The 19352-nt window shown below is 62.7% G+C and overlaps 1 protein-coding gene and 1 long non-coding RNA gene across 3 annotated transcripts; one reads left to right on the forward strand and one right to left on the reverse strand.

Annotated features, from left to right (window-relative positions):
• Positions 1 to 225: 225 nt before the first annotated feature.
• Positions 226 to 19272, forward strand: TPPP (tubulin polymerization promoting protein). Of its 2 annotated transcripts, none has more exons than XM_079144561.1 (4): positions 226 to 318; positions 8845 to 9162; positions 17957 to 18110; positions 18483 to 19272. In XM_079144561.1, exons 2-4 carry the CDS (start codon positions 8849 to 8851, stop codon positions 18675 to 18677), a joined length of 663 nt encoding a protein of 220 aa, XP_079000687.1. In that variant the 5' UTR covers positions 226 to 318; positions 8845 to 8848; the 3' UTR covers positions 18678 to 19272. The 2 variants fall into 2 exon arrangements, with proteins under 2 accessions (XP_079000687.1, XP_079000686.1); XM_079144560.1 differs by lacking the exon at positions 226 to 318 and adding an exon at positions 4227 to 4362.
• Positions 4841 to 6569, reverse strand: LOC306664185. Its single transcript, XR_013764670.1, has 3 exons — positions 6444 to 6569; positions 5742 to 6393; positions 4841 to 5625 (listed from the first exon to the last, which is right to left on the reverse strand). It is a non-coding gene; the product is annotated as an uncharacterized lncRNA (long non-coding RNA).
• Positions 19273 to 19352: the final 80 nt, after the last annotated feature.

Here is a 19352-nt window from a genome sequence, read left to right on the forward strand (position 1 = left end):
CCCGAGGGCCAGGTGCGTTCCCGCCTGGCCTCCGCCGGATTCCCACGCGCGGCGGACGGCCGCGCCCTGCGCCGAGCGGGCGCCGGTGGCGGACGGGGCCTGCGCGGGAGGCCTTGTAAGGCATCGCGGCCTCGCTGCTCGGGGAGCCGCGCTCGGGCCGGGCGGGGCCGCGGTGCGCGCGGAGCCGGGGCCGGGGGGCGGGGCCAGCGGGGCGGGGCCAGCGGGGCGGGGCCGGGGCGGCGGCGCAGCGCTCGGCTCCCGGCGCGCGGCCGAGTCGCGGAGGCGCCGCTCCGCAGTGGCAGTGGCTGCATCTCAGAGGTAAGCGGGCGCCGCGTGGGCGCGGTGCACGGCCTGGGGCGCAGGTCTGGTCGGGTCCGCGCACCGGCCACCTGCGATTCCCGCGACGGCCGCGTGCGCGCCACCTGCGACTCTCTCCCGGGCTGCGTCCTGACCCCCGGCTGCAGCCGCAGGAGCTGCGCTGCCGCTCCCGGGGCCGGGCGGGGCGGCTCCGAGGACAGGTCCCTGACCGGCCCCGAGCAGGCCTGTCTTTGCGTCAGAGCTCACCGAGGTGGAAGGAGGGCGCCAGGCGCCCGCCCACCGCAGGCCCCGGGCCGCCGCCGAAGGAAAGGGGAAATTCGGGAGCAGAGGTGTGAAACGAGGCCACGGTCTTGCGCACTGAGATGCGGAGGCCCGAGTGCGGGCGCCAAGGTCCGCGCCCCGCAGGTGACAGCGCCGCCGGGCCTCGGTTGTCCACGGGCCGGCCCCGCATGGCGGCCAGCGGGAGGGCGAGGGCTGCCAGGACACAGACTTCACACCCGCGGCTTCTGCCCTGCCTTTGGGGGAGGACCAGCTCTTTATTCTGCGGTTTCGGTTATGTAAATGAGGCCCTTGAGAGGAGGCAGGGGAGCGCGTCGCGCCCCTCTGTGGCCGGTTGTTCCACAGCTCCCGTCCCTGCCGCTGGGGCGTCTTTCGGGAGCAGCAGGCCAGCTGTCACGGCCCCAGGGACGGGTCCTTTGCATGCGCGTTCCTTGGGGCGCTGATGAACGCGCCGCGCTCACGCGCCCCTCCTGCCTCCGGGCTGCCCGGCCCCCGAAGTGACGTGAGCCACAGGCACCGGCACCGCTGGGGTCGTGGTAGGCAGGCCGCGAGCACCGGCCCAGCCTTGAGCTGGGTTCCCAGGCGTGCGTCGCAGCTGTGGGCGCCCGCCGGCCCCGCTCGCATCACAGGATCCTGGCAGCGCTCGGCCCGTTGACGCGGGACGCCTGCAGTATCAGGGTGCGGGGTTTCCTGGGGGAAGGCTCCACAGGGCATTATCTCCAGAGGGCTCCCCATCCGGAAAGGGCCTGCAAGGTGTGGTGCTGAACACCTGACCCCTGCCGTGCGGGCAGGGGAGAGGCTGGAGGCGGGTCTCAGGGGAGGCGGTGTCCTTGGCGGCATGTTCACCTCCTGGTCCCCCTTCCTCCATCTTCCTCACGCCTTGGCGCCGCAGTAAGAACCGTTTCCACTATTACCCAGGTCGCATGGTGCTCACTGGGGAATGTGCATATCACTGTGGGATTCCACCAAGAAAATTCAGACCACCCATCACCTCCCAGGTGTGGGAGTCCAGCCTTCCTGCTGGGCAGCTCCTCCCCAGTCCACCAGAGGCTGGATCTAGAGCTTTCTGGGGAGGCTGCCTGCTCCAGAGGGCTATTTATAGCTGCCCAGCAGTGGGGAGGCATCCAGTTTAGCATGTCAGATGCCATGGTTGTGCCCACCGGACACCACTCTCCAGCAGGAGCGCATACCATCCACCCTCCTGCTTATGCAGAAGGTCATCCTGGGAAGGAAGGGGTGGAGCTATCCAGCCATATCTGGGACTTGGACATGCCCCCCAGCCCCCACCTGCCACCAGGTGCTCCCCACTCCTGGGGAGACCAGCTTCCTCTTGTGAAGTGCCCAAACCACAGCAGCCCCCATGACATCCCTTACCGGTGTCATCCCCCAACCACAGCGTCTCCCACCCGTGTCATCTCCCACCCAGGGCATCCCCTCCATCGTCCTGCACCCAGCGCGTCTCCCACCCAGTGTCCTCCATTCATGGCAACCCCATCCCTGACCCGGGTGCCCCCACCCAGGGCATCCCCTCCATCGTCCTGCACCCAGCGCGTCTCCCACCCAGTGTCCTCCATTCATGGCAACCCCATCCGTGACCCGGGTGCCCCCACCCAGGGCATCCCCTCCATCGTCCTACACCCAGCGCATCTCCCACCCAGTGTCCTCCATTCATGGCAACCCCATCCCTGACCCGGGTGCCCCCACCCAGGGCATCCCCTCCATCGTCCTGCACCCAGCGCGTCTCCCACCCAGTGTCCTCCATTCATGGCAACCCCATCCGTGACCCGGGTGCCCCCACCCAGGGCATCCTGTACTCATTGCAGCCCCCCCCCCCCGACCCAGGGCAGATCAGCAGCACTCCGTAGGGAGGAGCCCCAGTTCCTGGAAGTGGCTTTGATCATCCCTGTGGGGTGTCCGGGAGGGAGCAGGTTCTATGACCAGCAGCGCCTAGACTTAAGCCCACAGGGAAGTGGCTCACTGTTATCAGGAAAATGTAAACTGGGAACAGCAGCGTCCCTGCCTCCGTTCTTGATGGGAGTTAAGCTGTGTGGGTCCACACGCCCCATGACTGTGCAAGACCTGTGACAACTCAGCTGGACACTGTCGTTTAGTGTCAAATGTCCAAATGAAGACTTTCTGGGAAAAGAAATATAAGTCTTTCAAATGAGTGTCAGGAGGAGGGCGGTCCACACAGCCGCCTCAGCCTCACTCGGCTCGGCCTCCCACTTAGCTGTCAGACAGTGTCTTGCTAGGGCCCCTGGGTCTGGGAGATGTCCCCTGGCATGGGAATGCAGGTGAGCCTTTTCCTGACTGAACGAGCTCCTTGGGGCATGCTGCCCTTAGTGTCCTCCTCACTGGCCTGGGCACCATCTTTCTCTGCCCCTGACTTGGCACCTGGGGGCCAGGTGGTGTCATGTAGGAGTCTCCCACTCAAAATCCTGCCTCTTGGGCGGACCTCCACCTGGCCTGGTGTCTGGGTCTTTTCATGCACTGTGCCTCTGTGAGGGGCACTGCCTCTTCTGGCATCAGAATCCGGAGGCCGCCAGACAAACTGGCACAGGTCATGTGGCTTAACATGACAGAAACCCATTCTCTCACAGTCCGGAGGTCAGAAGCCCAGCCTCAGTGAAGTGGGTGTGCCTCCCCTGGGGCTCCTGGTAGGCTCCTTCCTGCATCTGCAGCTCCTGGGTCTTGGTCCTGCTTGTAGCTGCTGCTCCAACCTCACTTGTTCTTGGGGCACTTGCTCTTTGTCCCAGGAATGGGTGTTTGTGAAGAACAGAATCTTCCTTCTCACCCTTCCAGAGGCTGGATGCCCAGGTGGAGGCACTGGCATGCTTGGTGTCTGCCAGTGGTTGCTGTCTGCTTCCTCTGCTTCCAGGACAAAACCTGGCTATGCCGTCCCCTGAAGGGACAAGCGCTGGTCTTCAGGATGGTGTTCCTGCTCCCTGAACCCTGTGGTGCACCAACCCCCAGAGCTGGCAGATGTCCCCGTGGGGCCGTGCCAGGCCCCAGCAGGGCTGATGTGGGGCTGTGTGGAGGCCTCACCGTGGACACTGTTGGCCCAGGCAGGATGGCAGGTGGTCAGCTCCATCCCAGCAGCAGCTGCAGGTCCAGGTGGACCTGGATGGCCTGCCCACATCTGGCCTTCCCGCCCTGCTGCCTTGGGCATCACATTTGAGCTGCCAACAGGGGTGGGGTTTGATGTCAGGTCTGGTTGCTCTGAAGGGCAGCATACCAGCCCTGGGGTTCCAACCCAGCAATCTCTGGATCAGTGGTCAAGGCTGTGTGCATGGGTAACCCTGGTCACCCCATGGCCCCAGGTCACAGGTGCTAATGGTCAGAACCATTGCCGGGTGGACATGAGCTTCTGGGACTCCCTGCTGTGTGCTCTGGGGGATGGACACACACATTCAGAAAATGCCTGCTTTGTGCAGCCCTTGGGGCTCTCCCTGCCTGGGACAGTGGCCTCTGCAGAGATGAGTGTCATTCACATGGAGTGTCTGTGGAGAGTAGGGTGGGTGGGTCTTTTATGATTATAATAAACAATCACCAAAGGGCCACACTATGCCCAAGTGGACTTGAAATAAAGAGCCAGACAGGGCAGGGGCAGTGAGTGCAGTCTCCAGGAGTGACCAGGCTCTGGACACCTTTGTCCCTGGGTGAACCCTCCCTCTTCTAGATCCCATGCAGCCAAGCCTCACCTGACGGTGGATGCTGGGTCACTACCCTAAGTTCAGGAGCCCAAGCCTTGGGGAGAATGAGGAGGTGAGCTTCAAGTGGGCCCTGCTGCTTCCTCTCGCCCCTGAGGCGACTTTTTCTGTGGTTCAGGTCACTGTGGTCTTTCCAGCCTGCTGTCCCTGAGCGTACCTGGGCCGTGAGCGCCTTCCAATGCACCAGTTGGCTGGTGCTCAGCCAGTGGGTCCCTCGGGGGGTCTGCAGCGTCGTCACATGCATTTGGGTCCCAAGTCCTTCACAGCCACCCCTCCTGCCCATGGGCACTGGGCCAGGCTGGAACGGAGCCCACAGAACATTCAGCAGCAGCCCTTCCCTGATCTGCACGCTGGTGTCCAGAACTGGAGGCCTTCCCCTGCCTTTCCCCCTTCCTCCTCCGCCCTCCCCATTCCTCCGTCCTCCCCCCTCCCCCTTCCTCCCTCACCCCTCTCCCCCCTTCCCTCTCCCTCCTCCCTGTCTGCAGCCTTCCGGCCCAGTGACATCCCTGGCTCCAAGGCCAGGGCCTCCTTGCACCTGAGCAGGAGCCGTGCTCTCTCAGGCCTTGGGAGTGTCTTCACCTGGGGCCCTGGGGCTTGCCACAGGGCATTTCTGGAGCAGAAGTGGCTGCAGAGCTGCTTGCAAGGTGTCCATCCAGGCCCAGTGGGCCATTCTGGCTGCATTCCCAGTGGAGGGTGCTATACCTGGACAGCTATGGAGGGTTCCAGCCACAGGGCATCCACACCAGCATCCCCGCTAAGCCTGGGCATCTGCCTGGGGTCCTAGGATCACCTGTCCAGAGCTGGGGAGAGCTGGAGCAGCTTCCGCCTGCCCCAGGAGCCTCCCTCCTTCCGATTCCCAGCTGCTCCAAAGCCCTTTCCACCCCCAGGGTCAGCAGCAGACACCCTGTCCTGCCCGTGCCCTGTTGTTCCCAGGGAAGGTACAGGAGACCCTAACTAGTGAGGGGGCGGGTGCTTCACCCAGAAGGAAGAACTAGGCTGAGGAGCCCCAACAGGGTGCCGGATTCACTCAGGAGGACCACGAAACAGCCATGACGGGTGCTGAATCCTGCTGGGGAGAGCCCAGCAGGACCTCTGGGGAACCTGATTCTCAAGAGGTACACACTAGGTGTCACTTGCCCCACTACAGGGAAGCTGCTCAGCTGCACACACCTGCCCTCCTCACCACACCTGTTTCCAGAAACAGATCCTGGTCAGTGTAACTGTCACTGGTGCTGATGTGGGCACCAACTCTAGACCCCACCTGGTGAAAGTCACAGGAACCTGTCCTGTTCACGGTACCTGCTCTGGATCCAGGCACCTGATCATAGTCGCTGCCACCTGCCCCGCTCACCTCGCCTGCTCTGGATCCAGGCACCTGATCATATAGTCACTGCCACCTGCCCCGCTCACCTCGCCTGCTCTGGATCCAGGCACCTGGTCCTGCTTGCTGACACCTCTCTGATACTCTCATCCCCCACTGTCCTGCAGAGGGCTGTGCACTTAGGACACATGGGCTGTGAGGTCTCTTCTGTCACCTTTTCTTTGGTTTTTGCTTCAGAAAGTTTTTTTTCTGTAGTTTTATTCAGTGTTTTTAATTCTGGAAGATGCAGTGCAGATGATCTGCTGTGGGCTTCTTGGAGCCTGGACAGCCCTTTGGGTGGGCATGCGGTCTGTGGGCATGGGGTTGAAGAGAGACTGCCTGAGTGCAGGGGGGTCTCTGGGCCCTGCAGGAGGGACCAGCATCTGGTAGCTGCCCCTGTCTCTCCTCCCACTGTGGCCTCTGTAATTCCACCCGCCAGCTGGCCTCCCCTGCCCTCCTGAAGATGCAAATCTGGTAACATAGGCTGTCCCCACACCCACGGATCCATTACCAGTTCCCGTCCTGACCTGTGGGGAGGCCCTCGTGGGAGCAGATGTGATCAGCTTGCAGGTCACCCTGGCCTGGGCCATCATCTGGCTTCACTTTGCGGATTCTTCTTCCCTGCTCCTCTCTGCTCCTCGGGGCATGGCTTGTGGGACACAGGAAGAGGCTCAGCAGAACAGGGCCAGGGACCTGTGCTGGGAGCAAGTTCATGGCACATTCCTCCTGCCTGGGGAGCCTGCAGTCCCAGGCAGGTAGGAAGGGGCACAGGGTACACCTGGAGATACAGGACATGCTTGGAGTACAGGACACACACCTGGGGGAAGGACATATACCCAGGGGGCAGGACACACTCCTGACTGCAGGACTCACACTTGGGATGCAGGACACACACCTGAGTGTGGGCCACACCTGAGAGGCTGTGCTGGGTGGTGAGCAGCTCTTCTGGAGCCTCTTCTATATGACCTTACCTCCCTGCGGAGGTGAGCACAGTGAGAAGGGGTGATGTCTCCCAAGTTCAGATTTACCTGGAGTCTTTGGGGCAGGAAAGGCAGGGAGCAGGGCCACCGGGGGGTTCAGCAGCACTGGGGCCAGTGGGCAGGGGCACAGGGGAGGTGGGCCTACAGTCTCAGGCTGGTGGCACCTCTGTGTACCAGTCAGGAGCCTGGGGGCCTTCGCACAGCCACACTGACAGGCTCCCATTCTTTTTTTTTTTTTTTTTTTTTACTTTGAGATATTTTATTAAGGTCATATGTGTTCAGGGAACACATGCCCAGAGAATACCCGGGCAGAGACTGGTCATGTTCACGGGTTTGTCTTCTGCACAGCTGTCTGCTCCTGCCCCAAGCCTCCTGAGAGCCTCGAGCGAGAAGGTCCAGGCCTGCAGGTGCCACCCTGAAGTCCACCACTCTGCCAGGCCCAGGGTCCCAGGGCTGAGGTTCAAGAGGCAGCTTTCCAACCCTGCAGACTCCCTGCCCTGGTCCCCGGCAGCCTCTGCCTGTGCCCTGTCCCTGGGGAAAGCCAGGCTCCCTGTGACCACTCCTCCCCTGGGGAGCGAGGCCAGGTTCCTGGGCCCAGCTGCCTGCAGCAGCTCCGGCTGTCTGTTCAAAGTGCACAGCATGGGAGGGAAATTCCAGTGGGAAGCATCTCTTCTCAGAGCAGGAAAGACTAGGTGCCCTGGGCTGCCCCCAGAGCCCGGCCCAGATCGCTGTCTCCCTGCTCTTTCCTGCTGGACCCCATGCTGCACCTGCAGTCTTCCACCATCCTGTGGGGTTCTTCTGCAGGAGGAACCTGGACAGAGCGCGACAGAGCCTGTTGGGCTGTCCTGTGCAGCACTGACCACGCTGGCCTGCATCTGCCATGATTCCTCTTTCACCCAGGGGAAAGCTGGTGCCCGCTCTGACTGGCCTTACTTTCTCCTCTGTGCTTCTTACTGCCTGATGTTGTCACCTGTCACCTGTGTCTGTCCCAGTGGGAGGCAGTCATGTGACAACCCAGCGTGGTCTTCCTCACGTGTGATGTACCCCGAAGGCCGGGAGAGGGAAGCTCAGATGACACAGCTCAGATGCAGTCACGGCACCCTGGAGGAATGTCGGGGAGCCCCGGGCTTCAGGCTTCAGGTCAAACTCCAGCAAAGTTACCGAATGACCTGTCTCCTCGTGCGCCGCTGCTCTGGCCCCCAGGAGTGATCTGGAGTCTCCAGTCAGCATGGCGTGTTTTTCCCAGTTGCAGCTGATGAGGGAGGAGCAAGCTGGGGAGGACCCGCCCTTGCAGCCCACAGCCCACCGCTGAGCGTCACCTGGGTCGCGCTGGCTGTGTTGGGGGATCGACGCACCCTGAGCTGGTAGGAGCTGCGCCTGCCACACCTCGGTCACACTCCGAGCCTTGGCCACACCACTCAGGGTGCTGCAGTCTGGAAGGGCCTATGACCTTTGAGGCCCTGAGGTGGGCTCAGTGCTGACCCCGTGAACAAGTGCACCCGTATGCAGGAACACCCTCCTGTGGGCTCGGTGCCCTATTCCCAGGGAGGTGCTGTCCAGCCCATCACGCTGCTCCTCAGGGCTGGAACTGACCACATGCTGACCCATGGCGCCGACAGTGTCTGCTGTGGTGGGGTCCACCCAACCCTGCATGTCCGAGTCCTGCTGGGAGGGGACACAGCCCTGTTGGTGTCGTCACCTACTTTGGAGATCAGCATCTGCAAGGTCCAGGCAGCAGCCATCCTAGCCCCCAACCTGAGTCCCCACCTGGGGCCTGGGGGCAATGATGGGCTCTGGGCTCCTAGGCTGGCCTTTCTCCAGTGTCCCCAGGACCCCTCCCCTGGGCAAAGCCCGGCTGGTCAGAAGCCTCAGCCGAGAAGAGCAGCCTGCCTGGCCTGGCCTGGTCCACCCTGAGCAGTGTCCTCTCATGGACCCCGGGATGCCTGGAGCCGCTCGGCAGCGTGGCCAGGAAGGAGGCCACGGCTGGGGTCTGGCGGAGACAGCCGTCGAGCCTCGCGGCCCACAGCCCCACAGTTGGCCCGTGGCCCGTCCCAGAGCCAGGTCCTGCAGTGGGCTCTGAGGGGTCCTGGCCCCAGGAGGCCGGCCACCTGCATTGGCTGCCACACATGCTGCCAGTCTCTGCCTGTGGCCTGGCACCACAAGAGGCAGTGACCCATCTTCTCTCCTTCCTCCCCAGCAACATGGCTGACAGCAAGTCCAAGCCTGCCAAAGCTGCCAACAGGACACCCCCCAAGTCCCCAGGGGACCCCGCAAAGGACAAGGCGGCCAAGAGGCTGTCGCTGGAATCAGAGGGCGCCAGCGAGGGTGGGGCTGCAGCCCCGGAGCTCAGCGCGCTGGAGGAGGCCTTCCGGCGGTTCGCAGTGCACGGGGACACCCGGGCCACCGGGAGGGAGATGCATGGCAAGAACTGGTCGAAGCTGTGCAAGGACTGCCACGTGATTGATGGGAAGAGCGTGACCGTCACGGACGTGGACATCGTCTTCAGCAAGATCAAGTAAGCGCACTGGGCCGAGGGAGCCGTGTGCCCAGACTGTGGACACAGGCAGGCACAGCTCAGGGCCCCAGGCCAGGCAGCCCTGTCCCCAAGGGGAGACAGTGCCCCACAGCCTGGCAGCCTCCATGCTCCCCTCTTTGACCCAGGCAGGGAAGTTGAGCTGGTAGCGCAGAGAGCAGCCCTTGGCACTCCTGTCGACAGCACTGGAGCATCGTGCCTGCATGCTGCACGTGCCTGCGTGTGCCTATGTGCTGTGTGTGTGTGCCTGTGTGCTGCATGCGCCTGCGTGCTGCATGTGCCTGCGTGTGCCTGTGTGCCGTGTATGCGTGCCTGTGTGCTGCATGTGCCTGCATGCTGTGTGTGCATGTGCCTGCCTGCTGCATGTGCTTGTGTACTGCGTGTGCTGCATGTGTGCGCGTGTGCTTGCATGCTGTGTGTGCGTGCATGGTGCATGTGCCTGTGTGTGCTTGTGTGCTGTGTATACTTGAGTGTGCCTGTGTGCTGCATATGTGCGTGTGCCTGCATGCTGCGTGTGCCCACGTGTGCCTGTGTGCTGTGTGTGCGTGCCTGCATGCTGCGTGTGCTTGTGTACTGTGTGTGCCTGTGTGCTGCCTGTCCGTGCATGCTGTGTGTGCCTGCATGTGGCGCACACCCTTTCAGGACACTGACAAGTGTGTCAAGGCACCTTGCCCTTTGCCTTTCTGTGGGCATCTCTGTGGCACCAGGACGACCTCTGCTACCACCACCCCACCATCACCCCCAGGGTGAGTGGCGGCCTGGTCACCCTCCTACCCCGTGCAGGTCCAGCCTGGGCCTGCTGCGTCTTCTTCAGGTGACCTGTGTGGCTCACGCTTTGCTTCTGCCCTCCTGCTGTCCTTGGTCCCTGTCAGACACTCCACCCTGCTGCAGGTCCCTGTGGGTCTCCATGGGTGCTGCTTGCTGGGACCGTCTCCAGCTCTCGATGCCGAGGGCTTCCCATGCCCAGCGCTCAGGGGCTATACCGTGTTTCCTGCCTCAGCAGGGAGGGGCAGTGTGTGGGGCCGGGTGGAGTTGGTGCCCCAGTGAGGGGCTGGGTGGGGCCTCAGCTTGTGCCCCCATGGGAAAGGGTGGTGCTGGTCACATTGACCACCCTGCTGTGGGCTCAGGACGCTGGGCCTCTGTTTGGGCTCCAGGCCTGGGGTTGGAGGGAAAAGGCCGAGTGGGATTGTACAGCCAAGGCCATGGCCCCCAGAAAGGGGCTCCACGGTGTTAGTGCTCCCCCATCCCCAGTGCCTGCCGGCCTTTCCCTGTTCTCCCAGAGGAGGGCGCCTCTGAGCAGCCGCAGATCTGGATGAGCTTCCTGGGCCTACAGCTCATTTTGGTGGTCTGGGGGTGATGGGCAGTCACACCAGAGGGACCATGAGACCCTTTGCAGTGGACCTCCAGACCCCTGCACTGGACTGACCACTGGACTGACCACACAGGGGCTGTGTGGGCACTCTGACCCAGAATGCCCTCCTTGAGGGGACCATGTGGACAGGTCAGCCCTCCTGGTGGGCAGGTCTCCCCTCTATTTCCATCAAGTCGTGCCCACTTGCCCACTCTCCTCCATGGTGGCTCAGGCCTGTTTCCTCCTGGGATCCAGCTGTCTGGGATGTGAGGAGGCCGTGGCAGCTCTAGGGCCTGTGGTCACTCTGCCCTGCCCCTCACCACAGGAGCCTCTGGGCTGAGCCCCACCTTCCCAGACTCTGACTTCCAGGCTGGCCAGTGTCCCATTGCCCCTGGGCCCAGGCCCAGCATCTGACGGCACTAGCTCCAGAGACACCCAGCCCTGCCTGGGGATGGGTTCACCCCCCACCCCGCACCCCTGGACAGCGGCCCCTGTGCTTCTCCCAGCTCTTGCTCCTTCATGCTTCTGTGCACCAGGTGGCTGTGGCAGCACTGGCCGGGGCCCCACTGCTGTCCACTGCTACCCCCAGAGGTTGTGGCTCTGAGAGCCTGGGAGGTATGACCTTGGGCGGGGGTCAATCTTGCCTTGCGTCCACAAGCCAGGGCGGGCAGGCCTCTGGGCAGCGCGGGGGGACCCAGGGGCATGCTTGGCTTGGTGCAGCAGGGTGCTTGTCCGTCAGAGCTGAAGCTCCTCCGTGGCTGACCTGGGGGCTTGGTGCTTGCTGTCCGCAGGCTCCCTTGGAGTTCACCGAGGCAGCCAGCACCTGGCCATGTGGTCAGGCTCTCTGCCAGCCTCAGCAGGGGAGCCTCCCCCAGCCTTTGGGGCTCCTTGTGCTTCCCTGGGGCTGGTCATGGGCATGGTCTGTTCCCTGGGGGACAATGCTCATCCTCCTCGTAGCAACTGGACTTGCTGTATGAGTTTCAGTGGACAGTCCCAGGTGGTGACAGGCAGGTCCTGGTGACCAAGGTTGCCCTGGCAGGTGGGCCAGCTGTGGGCAAGGGCACTGACCTGGGCTGTGCCCAAATGATCTGGGGCTGGAACCTCGGCACAGGCCCTGCCCGCATCCTGGTGCCCAGAGCTCTTGCTGGGCTGAGTGGCTGTGCCCGCCATGCCAACACAGGGAGGGAACAGGGTCCGCTGTGCAGCTGGAGCGTCTGCCTTCTGTGGCGCTGGCTGTGGCCAGGCTGTCCCAGCCAGGCTGGGCAGGGCTGGCCCCTGAGGACGTGAGGCCCCTGTCCCCAGTGCTCCTGTTGGCAGTGGTCCTTTGCAAGCCCCACCCTCTGCTCAGCCAGGCCTTGCTGGCTGCTGGCGAGGACCACAGGTGTGCCAGGCAGCCTGGGTGAAGCCAGTGAGCTCCACCAAGGGGCACCCTTCTGCCTCTCTGGTGTCCTCAGTGAGCCTGGCATGTCCAGAGTCATCAGGAGCAGACCCTGGGGCAAGGAGGCCCAGAGATGTGCTAAGGAAGCTTCTAGAATGGCTGGGTGGGAGGCGGGAAGAAGTGGCCTGTCCAGGGGCCAGTGGACGGTGGGCAACAGCCTTCCGGCTGTTGAGAATGTGCGCACGCAAAGTGTGGGACTTGTCAGCCTTGTGGCGGTGGCCAATGTGCTGGGCTTCACCGGTCAGAAAGGGTTCAGAGGCCCGGGCACCACAACCCCATGTCAAGGGACATGCGTCCTTCCTGCCCCTGGGCCACTTCAGACCGAGGCTTGGCCCTACCCCAAGGCATGGCCCACTCCTCACCACAGACCCAGGCTCCCCGGGACCTTGGGGTGTTCAGCCTTGGAGGTCGAGGTCTGAGGGTGTGGGCAGCTGCAGCCCAAGCCCAGAGAGCGCCGGGAGGTCACGACCTGGTCCTCGGCGACTAGGTGGTGTCAGTGCTAGGGGCCCGTGACAGCTGGGTCAGCAGACAGGTGGCCAGGATGAGGAGCCAGGCCAGGCCCAGGGTTCTGGCCTCCCTGTCTGCCTGAGGATCCTGGGGCCACCCTCAGGGTGCTCCCCACCCTGGGACTGTCCTCCTCCCCTGGAGGCTGGACCCCACTGGGTCACTGTGACCTGGACCTACCAGGTAGGTCCCTGTCCTGGGGCAGGTCCCCGCCCCCAGGCTGCAGGAACAAGAGACCCAAGCTCTCTCCCTGTCCTTGGGGAGAGGGAAACTGTGGCCCAGAAGGGATGTGGGGACCGTGTCCTCATCAAGGTCCTGGGGGAACAGTGACCTGGCACAGGGTCTTGGGGTCTTGCAGAAAGGGCTGGAGAACTGGGGCCAGGGGACTGCCAGGAGCCAGGATCTCCCCTTCAGAGGAGTCCAGGGAAACGGGGCTGCGCCAGGTGTATGCTTGGCACTTAGGAGTGGTGTCCACAGCCCCTCAAGGCAGCCTGCAGCTGCCCACAGGCCTTCGCCTCCAGGAGCTTAGGGACCCCAAAGGAGCACTTAGGTGTTGCCAGGAAGTCGCTGACTGACAGGGCTTGGGAGAGACAAAGTCCCACTATCTCTGTTTTCAGGGCAGGTTGCCATGGCTGCACGGGCGTGGCGCCAGCCGGGCATCTGCAGCCTTTGTTTAGGCCCCTGTCGCCACGGCAGCGCTTGTTTGTTTTGATGTTGCTATGTGTTAGATTTTAAACGAATTTCTTTCAGCTCTCTGCCGGGTTTTAAGGAAGACTACCGTTAACCAGACGCCCCTGCTGCCAATAGCTCAGGACGACCAGTCTCCAAATGGTTAATGGAGACCTCAGGCCAGGCCCAGCGTGGGGTCCAGGGGCCCTGGGGGCATGGACAGCAGGTCTGCTGTGTGCACCTGCCCTGCCCTAGCAGGGTGTGTGGGAGGCACAGGGTCTGCTGCCACCTGTCCTGACCACATGCCACCAGGTGGGGAGGCCGAGGGTCAACCCGAGGAGCTATGGCCTAGGGTCAGTCTTGTCACCTGGGTGTGTGCCCGGCAGACAGGGTGCACTGCATCCCAGCAGCACCCATGTGGGCAGCTGTGTGATGGCCAGGTTACCCCTGGGAACAGGCCAGCACCCACCGTAGGGAGCAGGGTCGGGCCCCAAGGGCTTGCTGGCTGCCGCTAGTATGGATGGCCACCTGAGGTCAGCCATACGCCATGGCCAGTGGGACCTGAAGGACATCCTTCCCAAATCTGCAGACAGTTGAGCCTAGCTCCCGCGAGCAGGCCCCCGGCCCCCAGAGAGCCCCTGCCAAAGTGTGTTCTGGGAGGGGCCAGTGCCATATGCTCTGGATACACCCGCACATCCCAGGGAGGCCAGGCGAGCCAGCCCTGCTCATCTCTGCGCCCACCCTGGACGCCCCTGTCCTCAGCTCTGCTTACTGGGCCGGGGGCCCAGCAGCCCTGACACAGCCACATGCCCCATGGCAGGGTGGGCCCAGGGCCTGGGGCAAGACCCAGCTTCCTGGTTCCAGGAGCCCTGCCTCCCTTCCCACCTCTCTGCGGCCCTCTAGTGGCCAGACATGGGAGTGCAGAGGCCATGGCTTCTCCATGAGGGGAGACCTAGGGGTCCTGGCCTGGGGGTGGGGCCACTGGAAAGGTCATGTGCAGCATATCTGGCAGAGGGTCTGTGCGCTGGTGGCCCCCGGGGCCAAGGTCTGACTGGCCCTGGTGAGTCAAGAAGGGAATGGGGCAATTCTGGCAACAAGTGTCCACCCCACCTTGTGAGCCAGCTGGACAGTGCATTCAGGCCACATAAAACATGACCTTCCCCAACACCCAGAAATTGTTGGAGGCACTTCAGATGAGTGCTTCCCATGCCCCCAAGGCCGGGCAGTGGAGTAACAGAGGCGCAGCCCAGGCCTCTAAAGGAGGCCCCTGCACCAGGCCCTGGCGAGCGCCTCCGTGGCACCAGGCAGACGTGAGGAGGGACCCAAGGATGGCTCTCCCTCTCCAGAGGGCTCTCATAGCGTTTGGGTCGCAGGCGTCCCTGGGAGGCGGGTCGTTGAAACCTGAGCAGCCCTAGCACAGCCCCTGCCCATGGCCTGGGGGCCAGAGTGGGGCCACAGCAGGGTCATTGCCTGACCACTTGGTGGGGCTGAGCCTAGTGGACTGCAGGAAGGGCTCTGGATTCCTGAGATAAGGTGTGGGGGTGCCTTCACAGGCTGCCCACGTCCAGGCCCTCCAGGCCCTGGGTACGGGGCATAGGTCGCCACCTGCCCTGATGGGTTTCCTGAGTGCGCTTGCTGCTTCGGCCACCTGACAAGACCTGGAGAGCCCTGGTCTAGGTTTAGCCTCAGCCTCACCTCAGGATGGATCCTGGGGCTGGGCCCTGGGGGAGCCAGGGGCTGTCGGTGGGCATAGGGAGCCCTGGACCACTGCTTCCGTCTGTCTGAGCAGCTCCCGCATCCTGTCCACCCGAGCCAGCAGGGCTCCCCGCGAGGCGACGTCCCCACCAGACAGGAGGCTTGCCGGGGAGGGCCCTGGGGCTGCAGGCCCACGTGCCGCCAGCTCCTCTTGCTCTGACCTTGTAAGTGCAGGGGCAGCTCTGCCCGCACTGCAGCCCACTCTCTGGTGAGCTGCCCTCCTGAAAGGTCCCTTTTGGGGTTCAAACTGCCCCAAACCGCCCAGGGGAGCCAGCAGCCTTCTCCGAACCTCTGAATTATCTCTGGTCATCCATCCCTGAGGAGAGGGGTCCCCTTGCAAGGGTGCCTATGAAAGAGGCTGGACGCTTTACGTGAGCCCAGAGCTGCAGGGTGGGTCAGCCTTTGGGGTGCGGGTCCTGAGGTGCAGACCTCTAGGTCAGTGCTGACCCAAGGCTGGCTCCTGATCCCCCCGCCAGGTCCCCTGCGGGCCTGGGACACAAAGGCAAGCTGCCCATCCTGCTGGGCAGGCTTTGGAGCAGGGCTCTGACTCAGAGGGCCAGCGCTGGGGAGCCACGCTCTGGGAGGCCCATGGTCCCAGGGCTGTACAAAGCAGGCTCACTGTGTCCAGAGAGCCCTCCAGTGGGACGCGTGTCTTTGGGAGAGACGGGCATTGTCTTCCTAGACTCACTGGGGACTGCTGTGGGCGGAAGTGCCGGGTCCCCTGGGGACGCTCTGTGAGCTCGGGGGCTGAGACTGGGGCTCCCTCTCCTGGGCAGCACTGTGAGGCTCCTGGTGTAGCCGAGCGGGCGTCCAGCCCCATCTGAATGTGGCCTCTGAGGGGGGCCCTGTCAGCCCCCTCCCCTGTGACTCGTGCTGGTGGTGCCTGGTGCAGTGACCACCCACAGAGGGCTGTGTGCCTCAGTGGTGGGTCACCAGGCTGGCCGCAGGCCTGGATTCACATGTCCCCCCCGGCAGGGCAGTGAGCAGGAGACAAGAGTGGCTTTGACACAGCCCAGGACAAACAGGCCCCCAGGGCCCAGAGAGGACAGCAAGGCTGTCAGACCCAGGCACCACTGGGCTGCAGGGTCCAGCGGCCCAAAACGGCTGGCTGAGCCAGCATGACAGGACAGCTGGCACAGCTGGCACATGCAGGACCTTGGGCTTCGGGGGCTAGGACCTCCCCCACCCTGCACCCCCAAGCCCAAGCCCCCATAAGATAGCTCTAGAGTGTGTTGGGGGCACCCAGTCCCGTGGCGGGGGGCCTCAGTGGTCCTCCCTCAGCTCTGAGGTGTAAGGGTCCTGGCCGCAGGATCTGGGAGCTTCCCAGGGGGGTCTTCCCTTCGGGCTCAGCTCTCTTCCTGCCCTGAGGGTGTGTGGTCCAGATGTCCCATGCTTCAGGACACAGGCGGGCAGGGTGGGATGTTTCAGGCACTGGTTAAGACACAGGTTCTGTTGGGAACTGCCTGGAGGCATCTCCATGTCCAGCTCCTCAGCCTGGTCACTTGGGGTCCAGTGTCCCTGTGTGTACCATTCATCTGGGGTCCACATGCCACAGTGTATTTGCAGAGCCGGTGCAAAAGGACACTGGGTCTTTAGATGAGTGACTATTCATGAGGGGCTACGTAGGGCTCAGGCCTTCACCCTTCCGGAGCCAGGACCTGGGGATGGGACTCTGGGCCCACGGTGCTCACCTTGTGGTCCCCATAGCTCCGTGCTGTGCCCCGTGCATCCCACAGGCCCTCTGCACACTGCTGACGAGTTACTTGTGCATCTGCATGGTCCTGCGGGGTCTCCCCGTGCAGGTCCATGTGCAGCATCTTCTGGGCTTGTTAGCCATCTCTCTGGGAAGGTTCTAATTTTTGGATCTGTTGCCCAAATTTCTTTTTCGTACGGTTGACTGTTGAGATCTCTGCATGTTCAGATGTGAGTCCTTCACTGGGTTTGTGTTTTGCAAGTATTTTCTCCCAGGCTGTGGCTGCCTTTCCTTAAGAGTGTCTTAGAGATCAGCTTTTAGACTTTTGACAGTCCAGTCCACTCCTGCTTCATTGTGGAGTGCATGCATTGTTATTTCTGGGAAACCTCACTAGCTCACGTGTCCTTCCTGGAGTGTGCTGCGTTTCGGGGACTGGGATGTGTCTGAGTGGATGCCTTGTGGGGCAAGGTGGGGTCAGAGGGATGCTGGTGTGCAGGGATAGCGTCCTTCCAGCGCGCTGTGCTTTTCTCCCGAATGGGCTCTTCCCGAGGCCTTGCAGCTCCTCTTGGATTGCACATTGTTTTCCAACTTGGTTCTCACTTTTCAAACCATTCTGACTGTGCAAGGTCCCTCTCATCCTTGCCAGGTTTACTGTCTCTCAAGTCCTGTACACTTGGGGCTTAAACTGGACAGTCACAGCATGCTTGGCCCCTCCAGGCAGCCTTTTCTGGCTGGTCCACCAGTATTCCCCAGAGTCCTATGCAGACCTGAGCCTCATCAAGTGTCAAAACATTGAAAAACTCAGTGATTTGGATTAGCTGGGACAGATCCTATCAAAGTTGAAAATGTTTTTAAACATTTCTAAGGTAAAGAGAACTTGGGAACATTTTTCAAGTTGCCTGAATGACATCCAGAGGGAGGACTTTGTGAAATTGTGAGATGCGTTCGGACTCACCAAGGCTCTGGCTACGGTACCCTAGAGCCACCTGCTGGCTGTATCCCAGCTGCTCATACTCAGGTCCCCATGGGGGCAGGGGAAATGGGTCCGTGGGAAGGTCCTGGGGGTGCAGGTGTAGGTTGGCAAGGTGGCTCTACCAAGCGACCACAGAGTGCAGGGCTGCGGTGTCCTGGGAGGGTGGGGGTGCCTCTTCTAGTTCATTCTGTCTAGTAGAGGCCACCAAGCCCATCTTGGGATGTTAGCTGTGCTAATGTCCATGTTTCACGAAGGATGTGCTTGCTGGAAACTCTTTCCAGGCTGCGTGCAGTGGCTTGTCCCCATGGCCACTGTGCGTCTGGGTTCAGTGACTGGGCAGGGCTGTCTCGATGGGCGTCTGCTCCCATGCTCACCGCGCCTGACCCCCCACAGAGGGAAGTCTTGCCGGACCATCACCTTCGAGCAGTTCCAGGAGGCGCTGGAGGAGCTGGCCAGGAAACGGTTCAAGGACAAGAGCAGCGAGGAGGCCGTGCGCGAGGTGCACCGGCTCATCGAGGGCCGTTCGCCTGTCATCTCAGGGGTCACGGTGAGTGGGCGGTCAGGCGTGTGCACAGCCTCGAGGGGCGGGGCCTGGCATGGGCGGGGCCTCGAGGGGTGGGGCCTGGCATGGGTGGGGCCTGGCATGGGCAGGGCCTTGAGGGGCGGGGTCTGGTAGGGGCCAGGTGCTGTTCCCACCGCCCCTGTTCTGGGATGGCCACAGGAGGTGGGTGCAGTCAACCCTTAAACGCTGGGCAGGTTTGGAGAACCGGCAGGACCGTCAGTCTGCACCCAGGACTGAGCCGGCGTCAGGGGAGATGGATGTGTCCAGACCCCACCCCACCAAGTCTGCGGCCAGTGGCTGTGCTCGCCTGCCTCCTTGACCCACTCTTAACGCTCTCCTCCCCACTTTCCCCCGCAGAAAGCCGTGTCCTCGCCCACTGTGTCGCGGCTCACCGACACGACCAAGTTTACCGGCTCCCACAAGGAGCGCTTCGACCCGTCGGGCAAGGGCAAGGGCAAGGCTGGCCGAGTGGACCTGGTGGACGAGTCCGGCTATGTGCCAGGCTACAAGCACGCGGGCACCTATGACCAGAAAGTGCAGGGGGGCAAGTAGCTGCACCACGCCCTGGACGCTGGGGACGCGCCAGAGGTGCGGCCCGACTGACACCCCGCCCCACTTCATCACATTCCTTTGCGCACTGGGCAGGACTCCTGGGGCCTCCGCCTTCTCAGCTGGGCAGGGGACACCCAGGGTACCTCCTGCCCCGCAACACCTCTCAGACCTGGGTTTGGGTTCTGATTCACTGACCCTTCCTAACACAGCTGTCTGGTCCAGAACTGGGAAGCCGACAGCCCTTTCCAAATTGTCTCCCAGGACTGCACCACACTGGATACCTGCTTGCAAGGAAAGGGCATTTGGGAGCTAGTAGGTGTGGGGACAAGTAGGACAGCCCCTGTCAGAGGCCCCACAGACCTCTGGAGCCCCTTGGCCAACAGGAGTTAACAAACTAACCAACAGCACAAACAAGTTCCCTAGCAGGACGCAGGCAGGGTCTGAGGTTCTGCGTGGGGGCGCCCCAGGGCCCTTGGTCCTTCCCTGAGCAGGTGGCGTGGCAGGAGGCCACCTGCAGGCCATGGCACCAGGTCACACACACACGCCTGTGGACAGGTCTCTGAGGGCGGCGAGGTGAGAGGCACACCAAGGGCAACAGCAGACCCTTGGGCTGGCCAGGAATCGGCCTGGGAGGGAAGGGTGCAGTGTCTCCCTTTGTGCTCCTACGCAGTGCCG

The sequence above is a fragment of the Sciurus vulgaris genome, assembly GCF_902686455.1.
Source record: "Sciurus vulgaris genome assembly, chromosome: 6".
NCBI classification, from domain to species: domain Eukaryota; kingdom Metazoa; phylum Chordata; class Mammalia; order Rodentia; family Sciuridae; genus Sciurus; species Sciurus vulgaris.